We start from the raw sequence: 18,198 nt of genomic DNA, 5'->3' as shown, positions 1-18,198 counted from the left end.
AGGAGCAGCTCGATGCATCAGATGTACGCCCGGAAGCCTTGCCAATCGCCTAGTCCTCAATGGGCTAAGTCAGACGCTAAAGTAGCCGGGGGCTGTGCGGTTGTGATGTCCCTTTGGCTTCTTCAAAGGCCATTCTCAAAGTCCAAGCCCCGAGCCCAAGGCCAAGCGATCAATTGCAACCGGCTTTTCTTGGCGAAGTGCGACTGTGTATCATTGGACAGATGGGTGATGATTCCTTGCATAGTGGACTTGGACGGGAACAAGTCCACAAGGCTGTCGAATCGCTGATTTACTGCGAGTGGGCTGTGGAGTAGGAACAACTGTTCTTGGGCCACTCGCTGGACTAGATAGACTGTAGTCTAGTACGTCAAGCAGACTGATGATTGACATTGTTTCTCCCCGGAGAATGTGCCGACTGCCGAGTGAACTGAATTGATTCAGCGACTGTGATCTCATCGTAGCAGAGAATATAATTACTGAGTACACTAAGTGAGCAGGTTGTTGCCTGAGCGTCCGCTCGGGAACACATGACTCGACAATCCGTACTTTTGCCATCTCTGGAGTCTCGTCCACCCGGGGTACTCCGTACTTCCTCTCAGGCTGTCTTTGCGGGGATTTTACCATTTGTCGCCCTTTTTCTAAGCTCACTCTGATATACTTTTGTCTAAGGGCCGACTAGTATCAGTGCCTTCCCGGTGAGCCTCTCAGCGAATCAAGATCACCCAATGTCGATTCCTTCATCGCAGATGATCCGCAAGTCAAACCTACCCAGTAAACAAGGCAATCAACTTCCGAGAATGGGCAGATTGTACGAACTACGGAGTATGAGTCTATCTCCAAAGCCTCGCGGCCAAACAGAAAGTCAGCAGCGGTTCCACAGTGCATTCATGTGGAGAAGGGGGAGTGAATGAGTGCATACCCTCTATCTAGAGTGGTAGTCAGTAGAACGATGATGTTGGCATTATATGATCACACCTATCATCGTTCTCATCGTGTTCCCGACTGCAGACGGATGGTGTGCGCTATTCATCCCGGTCCACTGTCTCCAATCACAACTGTCAATCCCAGCGCAGGGGGAATCCCAAGAAGCCCCTCGTTTGACGCTAGAAGGGCCAAAGAAGTTTCCATTGTTCCCCGAGTCTTCTGGCGCCAACGCTAAGCAGGGTTCTTGCCTGGTGATGATCGACCGCTTCACTCTCCCGCAGCACACCCTCCAATCACGGTCCCGCTCGAACGGCTCGATAGTGGCTGAGTGTCGCGATGATAAAACTAGCAGATTAGCCAAATAACTTGGTCAGCTTGGTTCATTGGAAACCGACTCTCAGGCCGTCTCTCCTCTTGTCTTCGCTTACCAATGTCATCCATTGGGTCAAATCAGGTACCTTGATTCCTCGTTCAGGTGACGTCGCCCATGACTGGTTTGAACTCATTTAAAGTCGTTGTATATCCCGCCGCGATGTCGGCTAGGCTATCCATTGGGAGAAATCCAGAACTTGATGCACGTGCGACCAGTTGATTTCATGGCTGCCGCGTTCTGCTTCCTGCCGTCTTAATTATTATTATAAGAACTTCCAGACTCTTTCCGTTCGTTCTTCTTCGTCTACACCTAGACACTTCAATTATCATGTACTCTCAAATGAACGACAGATTCTACCCTCGGTTCACAGTGGTAGGTATAAAGTKAACTCTTCTACTACAATAGTTCAAACTAACTAGTTGTTCTCCCAGAACTCAACTTATCCTCCATCCACCCCAATGGAGCAATCTCCAAGCCCACACTCTGCTCAGTCCTTCAGCTTTGCAGACGTCTTCCCCTCAGGCGGAAACGAGCTCGAAATCCCTCTCAGTCAACCTTTCGACTCGGTCTACGAGTTCTCGCCACCAAGTCCCTATAACACCACAAGCGTCCAAGACCTCTACGGTCTGAACACATCCTACAGCGTCCCCATCCCATCCTACTCCTCGTCCTACGAGACCCAGTTTGCATTCACTCCGAGCCTCGAAGAATCGTTGCTGGCACAATACTCGCTCAGCACCAGCGCGTCCTCGTCCGAGTCCTCCAAGTAAGCACCCCGTTTTGTGGTACGTTCCTTGACTAGATCCAACACCTAACTAACTCTTCACCAGCAGATCATCCAAACCTTATGCGTGCGAAGACTGTGGAAAGGCCTTCACCCGCTCCGCTGATCTCAAGCGGCACCAGACCAGTGTCCACTACCCGGTCTACCAGGATTGCCCAGTGGACCACTGCCCACGGAAGGCTCGCAATGGCTTCCCGCGGCGAGACCATCTCATTGAGCATCTTCGTTCATCCCATCATATGGATCTGCCTAAGCGCCGGATGACGAAGCGGGTCCCTAAGGCGCCTGCCTGACCTTTTCTTCTCTGTCTATGTCATGTTCATCTTCATGATTGACGCCGGCTTTACACCTGTATGATTCTACATATTCTCCAATCCTGTTTCTCGCTTTCTAGCACCGTTTTGGCTTGTGCTTTCTTTTGGGTTTCCCATTTTGTTTTTCTTTTCCAGTTATTCTCATATTTTACGTTCGACGATTCGATGATGCAACGAACATGAGGTATAGAGGCGTTCGGAGACAAGGTAAAGGCATGTCTCTTTTCATTATAGCCGCTGTGCATTTGTTTCCTGCCCTGGATGACAGAACAGGTCGGACGGATGTGTCAAGGCTACCATGTGTGATGATTTATTTTCTTTGCGTTTTTCGATTCATGATAGACTGGACGGCGAAGGGTTGCTTTCATTGACTTTGACTTGTTGTATTATGGTTCATTTGTACATATCTCTTATGGTGTTCATATTCTGGATTTATAGATCGATGCACTTGATCATATTACTGAAACACAATCGCATGTATACTTCAATAATTGACACCGCAAATAGGACTTTTCTGGTCGAATGTTTCCCTCAACAGGAAAACGCCCGTCATACATCTCATTGAAAACGATTAATGTCGCCCTAGCAAGACATAAACATAACTTGAATATGCTCGCGGAGGAACAGATCAGATCTATGATATGCTCGTGCTGGCATACGGTTCATTAACTGTGCCTTTCTGTGCGTAACGTATCGCAGGGATTGAGCTGCGGTGTCTCGTGTCGGGCAACTCGCCCAGCGTTTGGATCTAGGTGATAGCTGCCTGCCACTTTTGGAGGAAGGTATTGTGGTTTCCATTGGGATCATATTTGATTCCTCGGATCTCCCGCTTAGAAGGAATAAGCCATCTCGGCCGGTTCGCTCCAGAGCCTTTCAGCTTCTCGATTTCAGAGAATGGCTTCAGTGATGCCAGCAAAGCTAGACTTTTCTTTAGCTCCTGGGTTATTCCCCAGGTGTGCCTGTTCGTGGGCCTGGTGATCGGCATTTTGCGTGAAGAGCTCGGATCTGGGAAACAGTCACAGAGTAAATGGCTTTGCTCCTTGTCAAAGCTCTGCAAGATCTTGAATCGCTGAGTGTCTCTAAACCCTGCGCATAGTTATCCAGTTGGCTGACAAGTTTGATGGAGGATGCCACCTAATCTGAGCTGCACAACATGCTCACGACCTGTTAAGTCCCTTGAGTGAGGGCGCCGAAGACGAGACCCAGTTGTGAGAGGTCATGGTGCTCGGGTGTTTGACTTTTTGCCTTGTTAAGACGGCGTTGTAGTTCAGTTCAGCCCAAGGGCTCATTGTTGCTTTAGCGACGTTTATTGCGATCTTGGTCAAGTGAGCTTTACCAAGCCACTGCATACAGGCAATGGTACAGTTCTGTTCGTCCTCTTCCAAAAGTTTGCGAGACACTACCAGCGTTGCTTTATCATTAATAGCACCCCCCGCGTCGGATATGGTTCTCACGAACCATACCCAGCAGCTATTGCTATTTCACCTTGTTGCTCCGGTACTCAGCTGTCGATGAAGTAGCTGACAGTCCGGAGTCTGCCTTAGACAGCACCATTATTTAAGTTAATATCCGCCTCTTCATGTATCTCCCATTTGGAAGCAGATGAACTTGTCAGGGATCAGTTCGTCAAGTGGGGACTTTGCATGCCAATTTATGGCAGCCTTGATATTCTGTCTCTGCCACGTTATGTTATGAAAGGGACAATGCGGCAGATTGAGCTCTTCCTAGCGCTTTTCTGCGAAGTGATGCAGTCCGAGGAAAATTCGATGCCCAGGCTGACTTGTCAGTTGTCGGTTCGCTCCTTTGGTTCGCCGGTGGTATCAGCTGCCCAATAGGTTTCACGGCATTATCCATCAGCTTCACCACACTCATGTCCACGGCGGCCAGTTTATGTTGGGATGCAACTAGAGCTGTTAGCCACAGTCATCGTGAAGAAATAAAAGAAGAGTATGCGTACCTTCCTTAGCCACCAGTCTAATAAACTCAAGGTAGAGATGCAGAAGTTCGTTTGAATTAATGAGTAAGTCGCGTTCGAAGATGGGTTCGCCAGTTCTTTCATCTTGGCTAGCATGGACAGGCGGAAGTGCCAGCGGAGCAATTCATGGAAGATTACTCCCTGGATGGAGTAGAAAGGAAGAAAAGTTTTTGATACCAGAGAGCTGATCTAAACTCCGGACATTCGGATGCCAAGTGTCCGCGTCTTCCGCAGGAGTAACAACTCAAGGGGTATGTGGAGGGATTCGAAAAGGAATTAGAAGGAAAGGTGTAAGCCATCAAGCCCAGGTGTCGGAGCGAAGCATTGTGTTTCAGCAGCAAGCAAGGCACAATGATGAGTAGGTGCCATTCCTACACCGCAGGTTAGCACATTTAGGATAGCTGAGCAAAGCAGGGTAGGTGTTAAGGATATACAGGGATTTCACAAAGGCAATAGTGATCAAGTTGAGCATTAGCCATCTGTTCGGGCCTCCGTGCTGGCTCGGCTGAGGTCGACATTGACTGCAAGACATGCAAGACTGCATTGACTGCATCAGAGGAAACTACCCCGACTACCAGCCGGTGCAGGGCCTAGAGACGATAGAACAAGCCCAGGAAGTCAATTGGGCTCCAGAATGGTTGTCCATTATGGTATACTTGTCGACCTTGAACCTAGCTACTGGACCGGCTCCATCCTCTCTTCCCACGCCGTGCCTTGTGAGCTAGAGTTGTATCGACAAGGTTCTGATCAACTTTCGCAGCACGTTGGCCTTCGAGAATAAGGTGTCTTGTCATTCTCTACTCAGTTTCTGTCGTGCGCGTCCGTCTTGTCATCAACATTGTCTGTTTCCTTTCTGTGATACGGTGTCGAGACCGGCAGGCCAGGTGAAAGGCCTTTCGGGTCGGATTGAGGATCGCTCTTGGTATCGAGTATAGCACCCGTCCTCCGGCCGCCAGTATGGGGATCGGAGGTTGTTCTTGATAGTGCGCAACTCAGCCATCAGGGTCCGACAGTCGCGATGGCGTCACCAATGAACTCGCCGCCTTTGAGAGTGATGGTCCTGAGGGGGGCAGCAGCAGTTGCAAAAGACCTCACGGGATCTCGTATAGAATCTCATGAGATTGAAGTAACAACAACCTTCTCGTTGATGATGAGCTGATCATAGAGAGATAGGAGGGATCAAATCCCCCCGCAGAACACAGCAGCAGCAATATCAGACTCTAAGTACGGAGCTGCAAGGCTTAAATGATAGTTAGTTATAACTTACTGTTATTACCTCACAGCTGAGATGCTTACCTGTAGTCCCGTCTTCATTGAGATACTCAGGAATCTCCKGAACCTCCCACAGATGAGACTCCTATTGTGTACGATAAGGACTGCCCACAAAGGGTAAGGAAACGGTGCTGAAATGGCTAGGTCAACAACACTCTTGCATATTTCTTCAGAGTATAAGTGGACGTTCCTGCACAATTGCAGCTGCATTTACTGAATATGAGCATGTTAGTACGATGCATTATCATGGCAATTAGCATAGTCCTCGATGAGTGCCCGGCACTCTGTGAAAGGAAGACAGACCGGCATGGCAAACTCATGCGTCGATGTTGGCCTTCACAAGGGCCGCAACATATACACCCGCTCAGCGGGGAACATCGTCCAGATAATTGCCTTCTCCTTATGTATGAGGACTTGGACCCCCAAGAGTGGCAACTTTCCTCAAAGTATCAGCTTTAGCAATCAGTGTAGTGGCTTTGTCAATTACCCTGGGCCTTGTTTACCAGCCATTCTGGGAGGAAGGGGGCAATTCCCTTGGTTTGTTCCATTGGGGTTGGTATACCAGTCTGCCATCCGGTAAACTCTTCTGCGAGGTAGAACATGTCGCGTCCTCTGTCATCCTCTTTTCGGCGCTCGAGATGCGACAATGATCACCCATTCTGAGCGAGCAACTGGGACTCCTGCTGTCTTCCTTCATTAGCTAGAAGGATTTAGTCAAGTTGACTGTTGGGAAAGCGGAGCAACAAACGTTCTGTATTGTATTCAGCATGCCCATAAGTCATCTCCGTCTTCTCCTTCGGAGTTGTCAATTTTGTTGCTCCCCGGCGATACTCTTTTACTGGTCGATGCATGCATACTCAGCTATATTCATCGCATAAAGATAGGAGCCATACATGAATGCCTGATGCTGGAACGTATAGCCGGAGGGTTGATACGAGAAAGACTAGAGATTGACTGCGCAGAATAGACATCCGATCAAGAATACAAGGTGAACATCTATTCACTCAGCAATGGCATAGTATTCACAGTACATATCCAGAGCATTCAATAAATTCAACTATAATCACTATAAGCATCAAACTTCGAACAACATTCACAAGACCTACTTCCCACTCCGCAACTCCACAAATTCCCGAAAGCACTCCCCCTGCGCCCTTCCTCCCTCATCAAACACAACTCCTTCCCCCTCCAACAACCGCCTCTTCTCAACCTGATACTTCCCACCCAAGATCCACTCGCCCTTATAACCCCCCAACGTCGCATTCGTCGCCAGCACCCGATGACAGGGCACCTCCGGCGCAAACGGGTTCGTGCGCATTGCGTTCCCCACGGCCCGTGGGCTGGAGCCTAGATGTGCCGCGAGCGCCGAGTAGGTAGTCCAGCGGCCTGCGGGCACGGAGAGGAGGGTGCGGTAGACGCGGCGTCGGTAAGGGGTTAGGGTTGGATGGAGGGAGATGCGGTGGAGGAATTTCTTGGTTTGGGGGTTGAGGGATAAGCATTCTTGTGAGGGGAGGGTTGGTGTGAGTTTGGAGGGGGATTGCTTGGTTTTCGTGAGAGATGCCATCGTCAATTTTGGGAGTTTATTCAATATGAACCACCAGGCTCTCTTCTGCAAGTAATGTATAGCGGTGATTTGATCTTTGCAGAGATGGATTGTAGGCGATCATACAATGACCTATATGTTTTATTAACAAGGGACTTCATCAGTTGAATGTTGAGACTCACTTACTATAGTTGCCCAAACTAGTTCACGTAGTTTAAGCGGAGGGCAAATGGTTACGCGCCTTGGTTTATATGAGACTGGTTGGGTGGCTCAGGACGTTGCTCTCAATGTAGCAAATCAGAGTCCTCCTGTTGAGTCACGATACGAGCCACCGCGAAGGGGCCGACGGAACACTCATTGCAATGAGCTCAATGAGCTCCTGACATAGTAATAAAAACTGCTGTAAAAGCTGAAGGTATTTCTACACCATCCTGAAGCTTAAGCTCCTAATGGTATCTCAGATATCACAAGGGCTGCGCTGACATATATGGACGCGCTATCACGTGACCGTTCTCGAGCATTCATGTAACTCGACTCTATTCTCAATGGACAATCGGAGTTATGATGATAAGTCTTTTCGTCATAAATTCTCTAGTAGACAACACAACCAACATAGGAAATATAATAAGGCGAAATGCTACATGTGGTTCGCTAGCGTGGCTAGGCTAGAGGAGAAAATACAGGTCGGCGGAGCAAGAGGATTTCAGGGAGTCTAGAAGTGGATGGCCTTGGAGTAGGTGGCCATGGCAGCCTCCTTGAAGGCCTCGGCCAGGGTAGGATGAGCGTGGCATGTCCGGGCAATATCCTCGCAAGAAGCACCGTACTCGACGGCCAGAGTGGCCTCGGCAATCATCTCACCAGCGTTGGGACCGATGATGTGGACACCGAGAATGCGGTCGGTCTCAGCGTCGGCAACGAACTTAACCTGACCCTCAGTGTCGAGGTTGGTCTTGGCACGAGAGTTGGCGCTGAAGGGGAAGGTACCGACGCGGTACTTGATGCCAGCGGCCTTGACCTCGGCCTCAGTCTGGCCAACCCAGGCGACTTCGGGGTGCGTGTACATGACGCTGGGAATGGCAGCGTAGTTGACGTGGCCGTGGCCCTTCTTAATGTATTCGACGGCAGCAACGGCCTCTTCCTCGGCCTTGTGAGCAAGCATGGGGCCGAAGGTGCAGTCGCCGATGACACGGATGTGGGGAAGCTTGGTGCGGTACTCCTGGTCGATCACAAGGCGGCCTCTCTCATCCTTGTCAATTCCAATGTTCTCCAAACCCAGTCCTTCGGTGTAGGGTCTGCGGCCGATGGCAACCAAAACAACGTCGGCATCCAGAGTCTCCTCCTTTCCACCCTTGGCGGCCTCAATGCTCAGCTTGACAGTCTCGCCGCTGTCATCACCCTTGGTGACCTTGGTGTTGGTCTTGAACTTGATACCCTGCTTTTGCAAAATCTTCTGAGCCTGCTTGGCAATGTCGGTGTCCATACCGGGTCCACCAATCTGGCCAAGGAACTCAACAACGGTAACTTCGGCACCGAGACGGGACCAAACGGAAGCCTGTGTTTCAGACACAATCAGTACGAGGAAAATTTCGAGTCGTCCGAACTTTCGTCATCAGGTTCACGTACCATCTCCAAACCAATGATACCACCGCCAATGACGACCATCTTCTTGGGGACCTCCTTCAGGGAAAGAGCGCCGGTGCTAGTGATGATTCTCTTCTCATCAATGTTCAGGCCAGGGAAAGGAGTGGCCTCACTTCCGGTGGCAATGAGAATGTTCTTTCCGCGCACAGTCTGTTCACCACCGTCGAGCAGGTTCACCTTAACGGTGTTCTGGTCGACAAAAGCACCGGTACCCTTAATGTAGTCGACGCCGTTCTTCTTGAACAGGAACTCGATACCTTTTGTGAGACCATCCACGGAGGTGTCCTTGGCCTTCATCATCTGCTCGAGGTTCAACTTGACATCACCGACCTCAATACCGCGCTTTTTTGTGTCATGGAGGATCTGGTGGTAGAGGTGGGAGTTGTTAAGCAGGGATTTCGAAGGAATGCAGCCGACGTTCAGGCAAGTACCACCGAGACGTCCACGCTTCTCGATACAAGCGGTCTAACCAAGATCGATCAAATGTTAGCAAAGGGGTCAGAATGCGCAAAGCGAAATTATATCCACAAAGTGTCAAGACTCACCTTGAGACCTTCTTGACCGGCCTTGATAGCAGCGACGTATCCAGCGACACCACCACCAATGATAACCACATCGTGCTCTGTTATATTGGAGTTCCAATAATCAGCCACTGCCCTTTCTCCGGAAGCGCAGGCACCGTCTCACGGATGCCCCAGGGAACAATCAATCACTTACCAGATTCAGAAGCATAGCCGCGTCTGAAGCGTCCATATACGGACAGAGAAGGAGCAGCAACGAAGCTAGAAGGAACAGGCTGAGGGCCGGCAGTGCGGAGGGCAGCCCGCGGTGTCGCACGCGGCAGCATACTCCGGAACATAGTGTGCTAAATGTAGAGGAGAAAAAGATACCAGGTATAAGGGAGATTAAAAGAAATAGCCAATCCTCCAGATCAAAAAACTGGGGAGGAATGGGAGGACAACAATTGGGGGTGGTAGGCTAAGAGTATAGGGAAAAGGATGTTGGGACAAGGAAAGCTTTCTTGAGGTTCTGGCAGCAAAAGCTGGCGGGCCGGTATTGATACGGTATTCATTGCGTATGTAATCATCCGGACCAGTGAGCATCGGGTCAAATCGGCTATCTAATTCCATATTGCCGGCAAGTGGTGCTTGATAATAAGACTTCACGGACATCTGTGGACAAGCGATATAGTATGCTGTATAATAGCGCAGACGTCTACGAATTAAAAAAAATACTGTCAATGGCCACATCTATAAAGTAGATGGGGAACAATGGTGGTGTATGAGGTCGACATCAAGATGGGTAATGCCGTATACCGGAACGGACTATTCCACACTTGTCAGCGGTAAAGGTGGATAAGATCTCTTCAAGGCTGCGGAAAATCATCACCACCAACACGATACCCCAGACTCAGGAGGTCGAAAGCATCGGCCGTCGCCGATGATGAACTACTTTAGGGGAAACAGGCTGGCTCAATATTATGCTTCCAAATGGTTGTCTGCCGTCAGGTCCTCAGAAGAGGCGTGTCACCCTCGATATTACGTTGGTTTCCGCGGGTAACGAAAAGTAATGGCTACCGTCGGCGTTCAGCGGCAGCGTGCATGATATACGGTGCTTTGCTGAGCTTGTCGAAGAATGTAGTTATCCAGACTCAATATCTGTCCGCAGATATGATTTCGGGCCCTTCAAGAGGCAAGTCCAGTTTCTAAGCGCCAGCCTTCGCAGATGGAGAGTATATCCTTCGGGGCCTAGTAACCAGAAGTMCTCACCTCCAGTGATGAAGCAGGACAATTATAACATCTTGAACCAGAGATTTGATGAGACGGATGAATCTTTCGAGCTGGCTGCCGTCACAATATATCCCAGCTTCAGGTCCTACTCAGCGCAAGTCCAGGTTGGCGTGTGACCGCAGAGGTCGACGCGTCATTTGAAATTGTTAGGAGCATTATCGGATCAGAGCTTCAGAGTTCTGACTGACTGCGCAGCTGTAACAACTGGACACAAGAAAAAGTGATTAGCATCCGAAAGACATCAGTCACCACTGGGCTACAGTCATCTTGAACTGCTCCAAGTTTGGTAGGATCGATCCATTTATGAAGTCATGGAGATCTGTAGTTCGTAGGTAAATCGATCCTCGTACAGCATTTTTCTAGACTTGATGCTAAAGTAGTCGGGTTGTGCTTCATTCATACCTGTTTTGTCTGTTGTCTCTGTACGGAGGATTGTTGCCTCAAGCTCCAATGGCATGTGCGTCTGGCCCAAGACTCGAAAGTCTCCTATCTTCATGATTATGTTTCTATGGATCTGGCCGACTTGAAAGAGAAAACCTCATCAAAAGATTGCTTCCATTCTCTTTTATGTCCTTGGCATCGTCATTGTCCCAATCAGTAGCATTAGGTCCTCTCAAGCATCCCAAACAGGTATTTCCCAGGCTCAAAGTCGGGCGACGTCCGACTCTCCACCCAACGACCCCAGAATTCTCCCCTTTGCGCTCCCCGCAACGCCGACTCCATCCCCACTCGCCAACACCATTGGACCGAGCGTGTCTTTGGCCCCAGATGAAGTGAATCATCAATCTTTCCAAGGAAATGATGGCCAAAGAACCCTCGTGTGAGCTCGTATACCTCTGTACATGCTACAACTGCCGAACGGCTCCCATTAACCGAGTGTGCTTCAGGAATCTTCATCAGGGTATTACTTCTATGAATGTGCTGATTCCATCGAGGCTCTCAGCCTTTTGTCGAATGAATTCTGGCGCCATCATATTAATGAGCGCGGATCGGCCTTGGCTCCAAGTTTCTGAAATCTACATCAGACTCCTCCCCGAACGCCTCCCGATGCAGTGACCGGATGCGACTATTGTCTGGCGCGTCTGGCCGCTGCCACTTGCCCGGATTACCGATTTTGGTCAACCATCCTTGGCCGGTCTATCTCCAAATCACATCAACCAGGTTCCCATTCCGACGAGTCATAGTGTGTTTTCCTTCTCGGAGTGGGGAATACGATTCCTATGGCCATCTTTTCCTCCTCGACCCCAGGAACCAGACTTCTCCCACTCGGGATGTAACCAAATTAGTTGTCCTATAGAGAGCTATACTCCAATTCTTTGGTCGGACCTCAGCCGATCCTCATCAGGATGATCGTCCTCCGGCGTCTCTTGCAGACCTGCACATTTAAATGCTGTGTACCACCCCACAGAAAAGAGGATCTCTCGGATAACTGTGATCTCGCGTCGTCCACTCTCCACCGCGAGTTCATGCTGGAGTGCTCCTCGGCCCTCAGGCTTTCTTAAGCGCTTAAATCGTGATCAGTAACACCTATTGTGACTACTGCTCTTGGGCGTCCGTCACTCCACTTGCAATTCTCCCGAGTGCCTAAATTACCCTACTGTCAAAATGAGTGACCAAATACCGTCATGGAATATTGTACACAAGCTGGAGAAAAAGAAGCTCCTGATTGCGATCAATTGTGTTGCTGCATTGTCAATCCTCTTCTTCGGTTAGTCTGCCGTGTAGCATCATTAACGCCTATACTGATCAGATATTCAGGCTATGACCAAGGAATGATGGGCGGAGTAAACAACGCCAAGGACTACATTGATCTGATGGGCTTTGGTTACACCGAGATGAAAGATGGCCAGCCTACTCCAGTTGTCACAAATAGCTTGTTACAGGGAGGAATTGTCTCCGTCTACTACCTCGGAACGCTCTGCGGATGCCTTCTTGGTGGATGGATTGGAGACTCTATCGGTAGAATCAAAACTATTGCTTCGGGCGCTGTGTGGGCCATACTTGGCGCCGCGTTGCAATGTTCAGCACAGAATCACAACTGGATGATTTGCGGTAAGGCGTCATGCTCAAAATCGATAGATCACTTTGCAGTGGCTGATCAAACACAGCCCGCTTCATCAACGGGATTGGCACCGGTATTCTGAACGCAATCGTGCCGGTCTGGGCTACAGAGACTGCCGAACACACTTCTCGCGGACAGTTCATTGCCATCGAGTTTACACTCAACATTTTCGGTGTCGTTTTGGCTTATTGGCTGGAATTGTGGGTGATACTCCTCTCCGACTTAGTCTGAAGGAGTCATTTCTAATAAGTAATAGTGGTCTATCTTTCATCGATGGCGGAAAGTCTCCCTTCCGTTGGAGATTCCCAATCGCCTTTCAGATTATCTTCCTGCTCGTGCTATTCGCAGCTGTCTGGTTCTTCCCAGAGTCCCCAAGATGGCTAGTCAAGGTTGGGCGGGAGCAGGAAGCGCGCTATATCCTCGGTCGTCTCCGTGGCAGCAGTGACGATGACGCAGTCCGAGCCGAAGCCGAGTTCCGTGACATCCAAAGCGTGGCAGAGCTCGAGAAGACGATAAACCATAGCAATTCCTACCTTTCCATGCTTTTCGGTTACAAGAGCGGGAAGTTGCATCTGGGACGCCGTGTGCAACTGGTAATCTGGCTGCAGATCATGCAGGAATGGGTCGGCATCGCCGGTGTCACAGTCTGTATGTCGTTTCCAGCGTCAAACGCTTGTATATGATTTCAGCCTGACTGATGTGTCCAGATGCGCCGACTATTTTCAGCATTGCCGGATTCGATTCGGTGAAAAGCCAATGGATCAGCGGTCTGAACAACATTTTCTACATGGTCCGTCCCCATCATCCCAGAACTGTCAAACTTTTTGCCTAACTACGGTTCTACAGTTCGCGACACTTATCTGTGTCTTCACTCTCGACCGTATTGGCCGTAGGTGGACCCTCTACTGGGGCTCCGTCGCCCAAGGAATCGCCATGTTTCTTGCTGGAGGCTTCTCCAGGCTCGCAATCAATGCTAGGGAGGCCGGAGATGTAAGCAAAGCGAGCTCATACGGTGCGGCCGCCGCATCGATGATATTCATCTTCACCTCGGTCTTCGGCGCCACATGGCTTACTGGTACTTTCAATCTCCAGTCTCCACTCACCCAGGACTTCCACTAACATCTCACCAGTTCCCTGGATCTACCCCGCAGAAATCTTCCCCCTAGCCGTCCGCGCCCGAGGAAACGCCTGGGGTGTGGTAGGATGGAGTATCGGAAACGGCTGGCTGGTCAGTATCCCCAACCCCTCCACTAGCGAATATCAAACTGAGACGTTCGTAGACCCTCCTTTGCCCGGTGATGTTCAGCTCCATCGGCGAAAAGACCCTGTACATCTTCGCCATCAGCAACGTCATCACGATCCCCATGGTCTGGGCTCTCTACCCGGAAAGTAACCAGCGGACGCTGGAGGACATGGACCTGCTTTTCGCGGCTGAGACGCCCTGGGTGTGGGATGCCGAGCGGACCTTTGCGCGCCTCAAGGCCGAGAACCCTGGCTATATTGAGACGGCCGGTCGGAAGAACAGTCTCCTGGATGCTGAGGTTGGTGCCGGTAAGCCTGCTGCTCAAAATACGCAGCATGAGGAAAATGTCTCGTCTGAGTAGCGACCCTCTGGAATGAAGACCTTGGGCCGGATAATGCATGATGGGTACCACGGTCTGAAAGATACGAAATGCTGGCTTATGAGTCCTAGATAATGGGCCATAACTCCTCTCAAGAACTTATCGCTTTTATACCCCATGGACGAATAAATGAGAAATAACGCAAGAAATCAAATGTGATTCAGAAGACCAAGACCAGGAAAAACCAGACTCGAGATAAGAACTAGTCTACCTCCTATAAGCACATCCCATCGTCCCCCTACCCACGCACATCAACCCACCCGGCAACGGAGGCCCATACGGCCGCCGACATAGACACACCCGTGTTAAACCTCGACAACCCCTAAACCCGCCACTGTGAGCACGAGTTTCAGTCCCATACGTATGGCTGCAGGCGCAGGATTGACTAGTCTCTCTTGCTCCGTCATAATGCGTAGAGTGAGTTAATTGCTGGTGATGGTGGTGATGATGGTGCCTGTGCTGCTGGACGTGGCCGTGACTGTTACAGGAATGACGGGGCGGATAGCCCTCAACGCAGGGTGATTGAGCTGTGCAGTTGCAATGGCTTGTGCTGGAGGTTTGTTGGTGATAGTGGTGGTGGTGATGAGCTTGGCTGTTCAGCTCGTGCATTCCCTCGGCTAGAGGATGGGCATGGTTCAGACTGTAGCCCAGTGTTCTTATTAGTAATTGTATGTTGACTGGCAAGGGCACTATCAAGGCCAAGTGTAATGCTGGAAGGTATGTACACACATGTGCTGGCAGCCATGTCTACCCGTTGAAGCAGCATGGCAACAAGCTCCAAGGCCTCGGTGCATATGGGAGCTAAATGTCGAAGATTCCGTGTCGCTGTCGTCGGTGGTGAACTCTGTCTCGAAGCCTCGACGGTTTGCGAGGCAATCTTGCCCGTCGATACTTGTGTTATACGGATATGGATTGCAATTGTCGCCGGCTGGGTGAGTGCCGTGCTCGACGGTGTGTCGATGCACATGCTTAGACCAACTGGATGAACGGATAGCCATTACAGAGAATCAAACGAGCGATTATGGATGGATGAAAAGCCACCTGGGTGGGACGATGGGTTTGTAAACACTCGCTGTTGGCATTCAGTGCTGGGATCTACAATAATTTAAGTGCTTGGTCACTATTTAGGCAGATAGAAGTCAACTCCAGAGGGAAATGTAACCCTTCACGCGATCGTGATAGCAACTGTGCCCGACAGGACTCGTCATACAAGGTACGGGCTGCTGTGCAACATCAGATGTAGTTCGCCAGCCTAGCTTCCATCTCGAACACGGTAGAAGAAGCCTTCTTCGAAAGCGAAGTCGCACTACGTGAGGCTCTTCCTGTCTCTATTCAGAAGCAGGTACTTACTGAGCGAATCCGATGCCAATTCGGAAATGTTGTGCTACCCACTTGATTTTCTGGGGTTTGTCAAGGTGTCACAAAGAAGTATATAGTAGTACAGCCGGACGGCGTGCTCTATGATCATACAAATAAGCCAAATACAGTAGGTTAGGTTACTAGGTTTAGCTGCCGCAAATCGTCTAGATCACTCTTTTAATCAATGTTGAGAATATGACCAGACGACGTCGGGAGATTTTTGCTGTAGCTCATCGAAGGAGCAAAGGGTTGGATCCACTCTTTCAGAACTGTTCGAAAGGTGTCACAGACAGCATCCACAGCCTGCTCATGAGAGGCACCGCAGCTTTCAATATAGACTAAGAGAGTCAATTAGCAATGCTTGGCACGTATGTTCCAGTTGTGAAAATTACCCTTGACTTTTGGTTCTGTTCCAGAGCCACGGATGGTGAACCGAACATCTCGGTCCAGCCATAGGGTCAACATCTGACTACTTTTATCAATTGGCAGTGCTGGCTTGTGATCCTCCGTGCCTGAATCATAGCCCTCTGTCATGTCTCTCCACCTCAAGATCTTAAATGAGCCAAGTGATTTCTGTGTCTGGTAAGGCCCGCTCCTGATGGCTCCAAAAAGACTTCTTGTGACTTCTGGACTAGGCGATCGGAAGTAGTTATTGAGTGTTTCAAAGTACCCAAAATCCTTAAACAGCTGCTGTAGCTTCGAATAAGGGGTAAGACCCTGAGATCTCCATCGAGCTTCCGCTGCTAGAAAAACCATGGCAGCAGTCACGCCGTCCTTATCATGGCACACGTCGGGGAACATATACCCCAAGGCTTCCTCGAAAGCAAAAGGTACATGGTACCCTGACTCTTCCAGTCTCCGGGCAATATTTCCCATCCACTTAAATCCAGTCAATGTTTCCTCAAAGTGGAAGCCCTTTGACCTTGCCATCTTCTCGAGCATGCCTGTAGAGACCGCGGAGTTCAACACAGCTATGCGTGATTTGTTGTTTCGACATTCTAGAGAATCAAACAGATGTGATGCCAGTAGAACGCCAAGGTGGTTCCCCGTGAAGGTGAACCAAGAGCCGCTACTCGACGGTTAGTGACTATTTCCAGGAATAAAGAAACGCCCTTCGCATGCCGACTTACTCAACTTTCTCGGCAGCAGCAAATCGATCTGCATCCGGGTCATTAGCAATGATGAGGGTTTTGCCCTGTTTATCGGCTGTTTGCATGGCCAAGTCTAGAGATCCATTCTCCTCTGGGTTTGGGAATGACACCGTTGGGAAATCAGGGTTCGGTTCCACTTGCTCTGTTACCGCGGCGAAATCGGTTATTCCAACCGACCGGCATAAGTCGGGAAAGATCAGGCCCCCGACCCCATGCAAAGGAGTATACATGAATGGTCGCGGGCTTGACCAGCTAGAGACGGTGGATTTCTAGGAGCACTATTAGTCAATTGACCCGAATGAGGGTGGCATGATTCTCACGGCATAATTCCAAACGGCCTCGGTATATCGAGGCAGAATCGTCTGAAGAGCTTCGGCATGGAGATACTCCGTGGCTTCTAGGCTGTTCCAAGCATTCGGCCACGGTTCTAGGTTGCTGTCAATCGATTGCGCTATCTCAATATCCACGGGCGTGTTGATCTGAGCGCCGTTCTTGAAATAACTAGTCCAATAGTCAGCGTCGTCCAATTAAAATGAAGCGTGAGCCGAACACTTTGTAACCTGTACGCAATCAGCAATCAGAACCTAGATCTAGGGAGTGCAATGCATACCGTTGTCTTGTGCTGGGTTCTGTCGAGAAAATCATCTGTGTCAGACCTCTTTTGCTCTCGTCACTGCGCGAATAGAGAGGAAACATACATGGCTTGCGGTGATCATGACACCAGCTGCAGCTCGCAAATGCGTCACACCAAATGGGACTGATGGTGTCAAAGAGGACTCCGAATAATACCAGACTGGTATCTTCATTGCGATGAAGGCATTCGCTGCCAGGGCAGCAAATTTGGCAGAGTTATGCCGAGCATCATGGCCAATGATCACACCGTTCGACGCAACGTCAGAGTGTTTGTCTCTGATGTATTTGGCCAAGCCTTGCGATGCCTGAATGACGGTCAGAGAGTTCATGCAGGAGAACCCTGCCGCCATCCGACCCCGAAGGCCGGCAGTCCCGAATTGAATGCCTGCACTTGTGTGGTTAGAAATGCGGAGGGTGCAAGAGACGAAGGAGCTTGTATTGTAGAATATACGTACGATGCCGAAGACGCAGCTCAAGCTCCGCAGTCGCTCCAGCCTTCTGTAGCTGCTCAATTTCAGCCCGCGTCTCGGGATTCTGCCTTTGAGATCAGCAAAATACCACMGTATCATTGGAGCTACTTTCGAGCACGGAATCATCTTACTCGGTCCCAGTCAAGCCATTTCTGAGCCAGTAAAGAAAGAGGTTCCTACAGAACACAGTACCAGTTCAATCAGATATATATATTTCAGCTACCTGTGAAGATTCCACTTAATTACCTCAATTGTAGACGCAGGGACGGACATGGTGGATCGTAC

At 50.0% G+C, this 18,198-nt stretch overlaps 6 protein-coding genes across 6 annotated transcripts; 2 read left to right on the top strand and 4 right to left on the bottom strand.

Annotated features, from left to right (window-relative positions):
• Positions 1-1,624: 1,624 nt before the first annotated feature.
• On the top strand, positions 1,625-2,374 carry Asppvi_001431 (uncharacterized protein; the record flags this gene model as incomplete). Its single annotated transcript, XM_043297728.1, has 3 exons — positions 1,625-1,669; positions 1,729-2,063; positions 2,131-2,374. 3 exons carry the CDS (start codon positions 1,625-1,627, stop codon positions 2,372-2,374), a joined length of 624 nt encoding a protein of 207 aa, XP_043153663.1.
• Positions 2,375-6,744: 4,370 nt separating this feature from the next.
• On the bottom strand, positions 6,745-7,206 carry Asppvi_001430 (MGMT family protein; the record flags this gene model as incomplete). The annotated part of the gene is made up of 1 exon (XM_043297727.1): positions 6,745-7,206. The coding sequence occupies one exon, from the start codon at positions 7,204-7,206 to the stop codon at positions 6,745-6,747; it is 462 nt and encodes a 153-aa protein (XP_043153662.1).
• A 691-nt stretch (positions 7,207-7,897) lies between these two features.
• On the bottom strand, positions 7,898-9,685 carry Asppvi_001429 (dihydrolipoyl dehydrogenase; the record flags this gene model as incomplete). Its single annotated transcript, XM_043297726.1, has 4 exons — positions 7,898-8,737; positions 8,809-9,291; positions 9,372-9,448; positions 9,544-9,685. 4 exons carry the CDS (start codon positions 9,683-9,685, stop codon positions 7,898-7,900), a joined length of 1,542 nt encoding a protein of 513 aa, XP_043153661.1.
• A 2,536-nt stretch (positions 9,686-12,221) lies between these two features.
• Positions 12,222-14,282, top strand: Asppvi_001428 (putative MFS monosaccharide transporter; the record flags this gene model as incomplete). The annotated part of the gene is made up of 8 exons (XM_043297725.1): positions 12,222-12,324; positions 12,375-12,668; positions 12,725-12,878; positions 12,935-13,326; positions 13,386-13,468; positions 13,525-13,753; positions 13,809-13,906; positions 13,959-14,282. 8 exons carry the CDS (start codon positions 12,222-12,224, stop codon positions 14,280-14,282), a joined length of 1,677 nt encoding a protein of 558 aa, XP_043153660.1.
• Positions 14,283-14,722: 440 nt separating this feature from the next.
• Asppvi_001427 (uncharacterized protein) lies at positions 14,723-15,267 on the bottom strand (the record flags this gene model as incomplete). The annotated part of the gene is made up of 2 exons (XM_043297724.1): positions 14,723-14,892; positions 15,030-15,267. The coding sequence occupies 2 exons, from the start codon at positions 15,265-15,267 to the stop codon at positions 14,723-14,725; spliced, it is 408 nt and encodes a 135-aa protein (XP_043153659.1).
• A 569-nt stretch (positions 15,268-15,836) lies between these two features.
• Asppvi_001426 (phosphoribomutase PRM15) lies at positions 15,837-18,186 on the bottom strand (the record flags this gene model as incomplete). Its single annotated transcript, XM_043297723.1, has 10 exons — positions 15,837-15,997; positions 16,052-16,728; positions 16,790-17,079; positions 17,131-17,311; positions 17,361-17,370; positions 17,421-17,439; positions 17,509-17,828; positions 17,899-17,977; positions 18,045-18,089; positions 18,160-18,186. 10 exons carry the CDS (start codon positions 18,184-18,186, stop codon positions 15,837-15,839), a joined length of 1,809 nt encoding a protein of 602 aa, XP_043153658.1.
• Between the last annotated feature and the right edge of the window lie 12 nt (positions 18,187-18,198).

This window comes from Aspergillus pseudoviridinutans (genome assembly GCF_018340605.1).
Source record: "Aspergillus pseudoviridinutans IFM 55266 DNA, scaffold_1, whole genome shotgun sequence".
NCBI lineage: Eukaryota > Fungi > Ascomycota > Eurotiomycetes > Eurotiales > Aspergillaceae > Aspergillus > Aspergillus pseudoviridinutans.
This window is presented reverse-complemented; position numbering and strand designations above follow the sequence as displayed.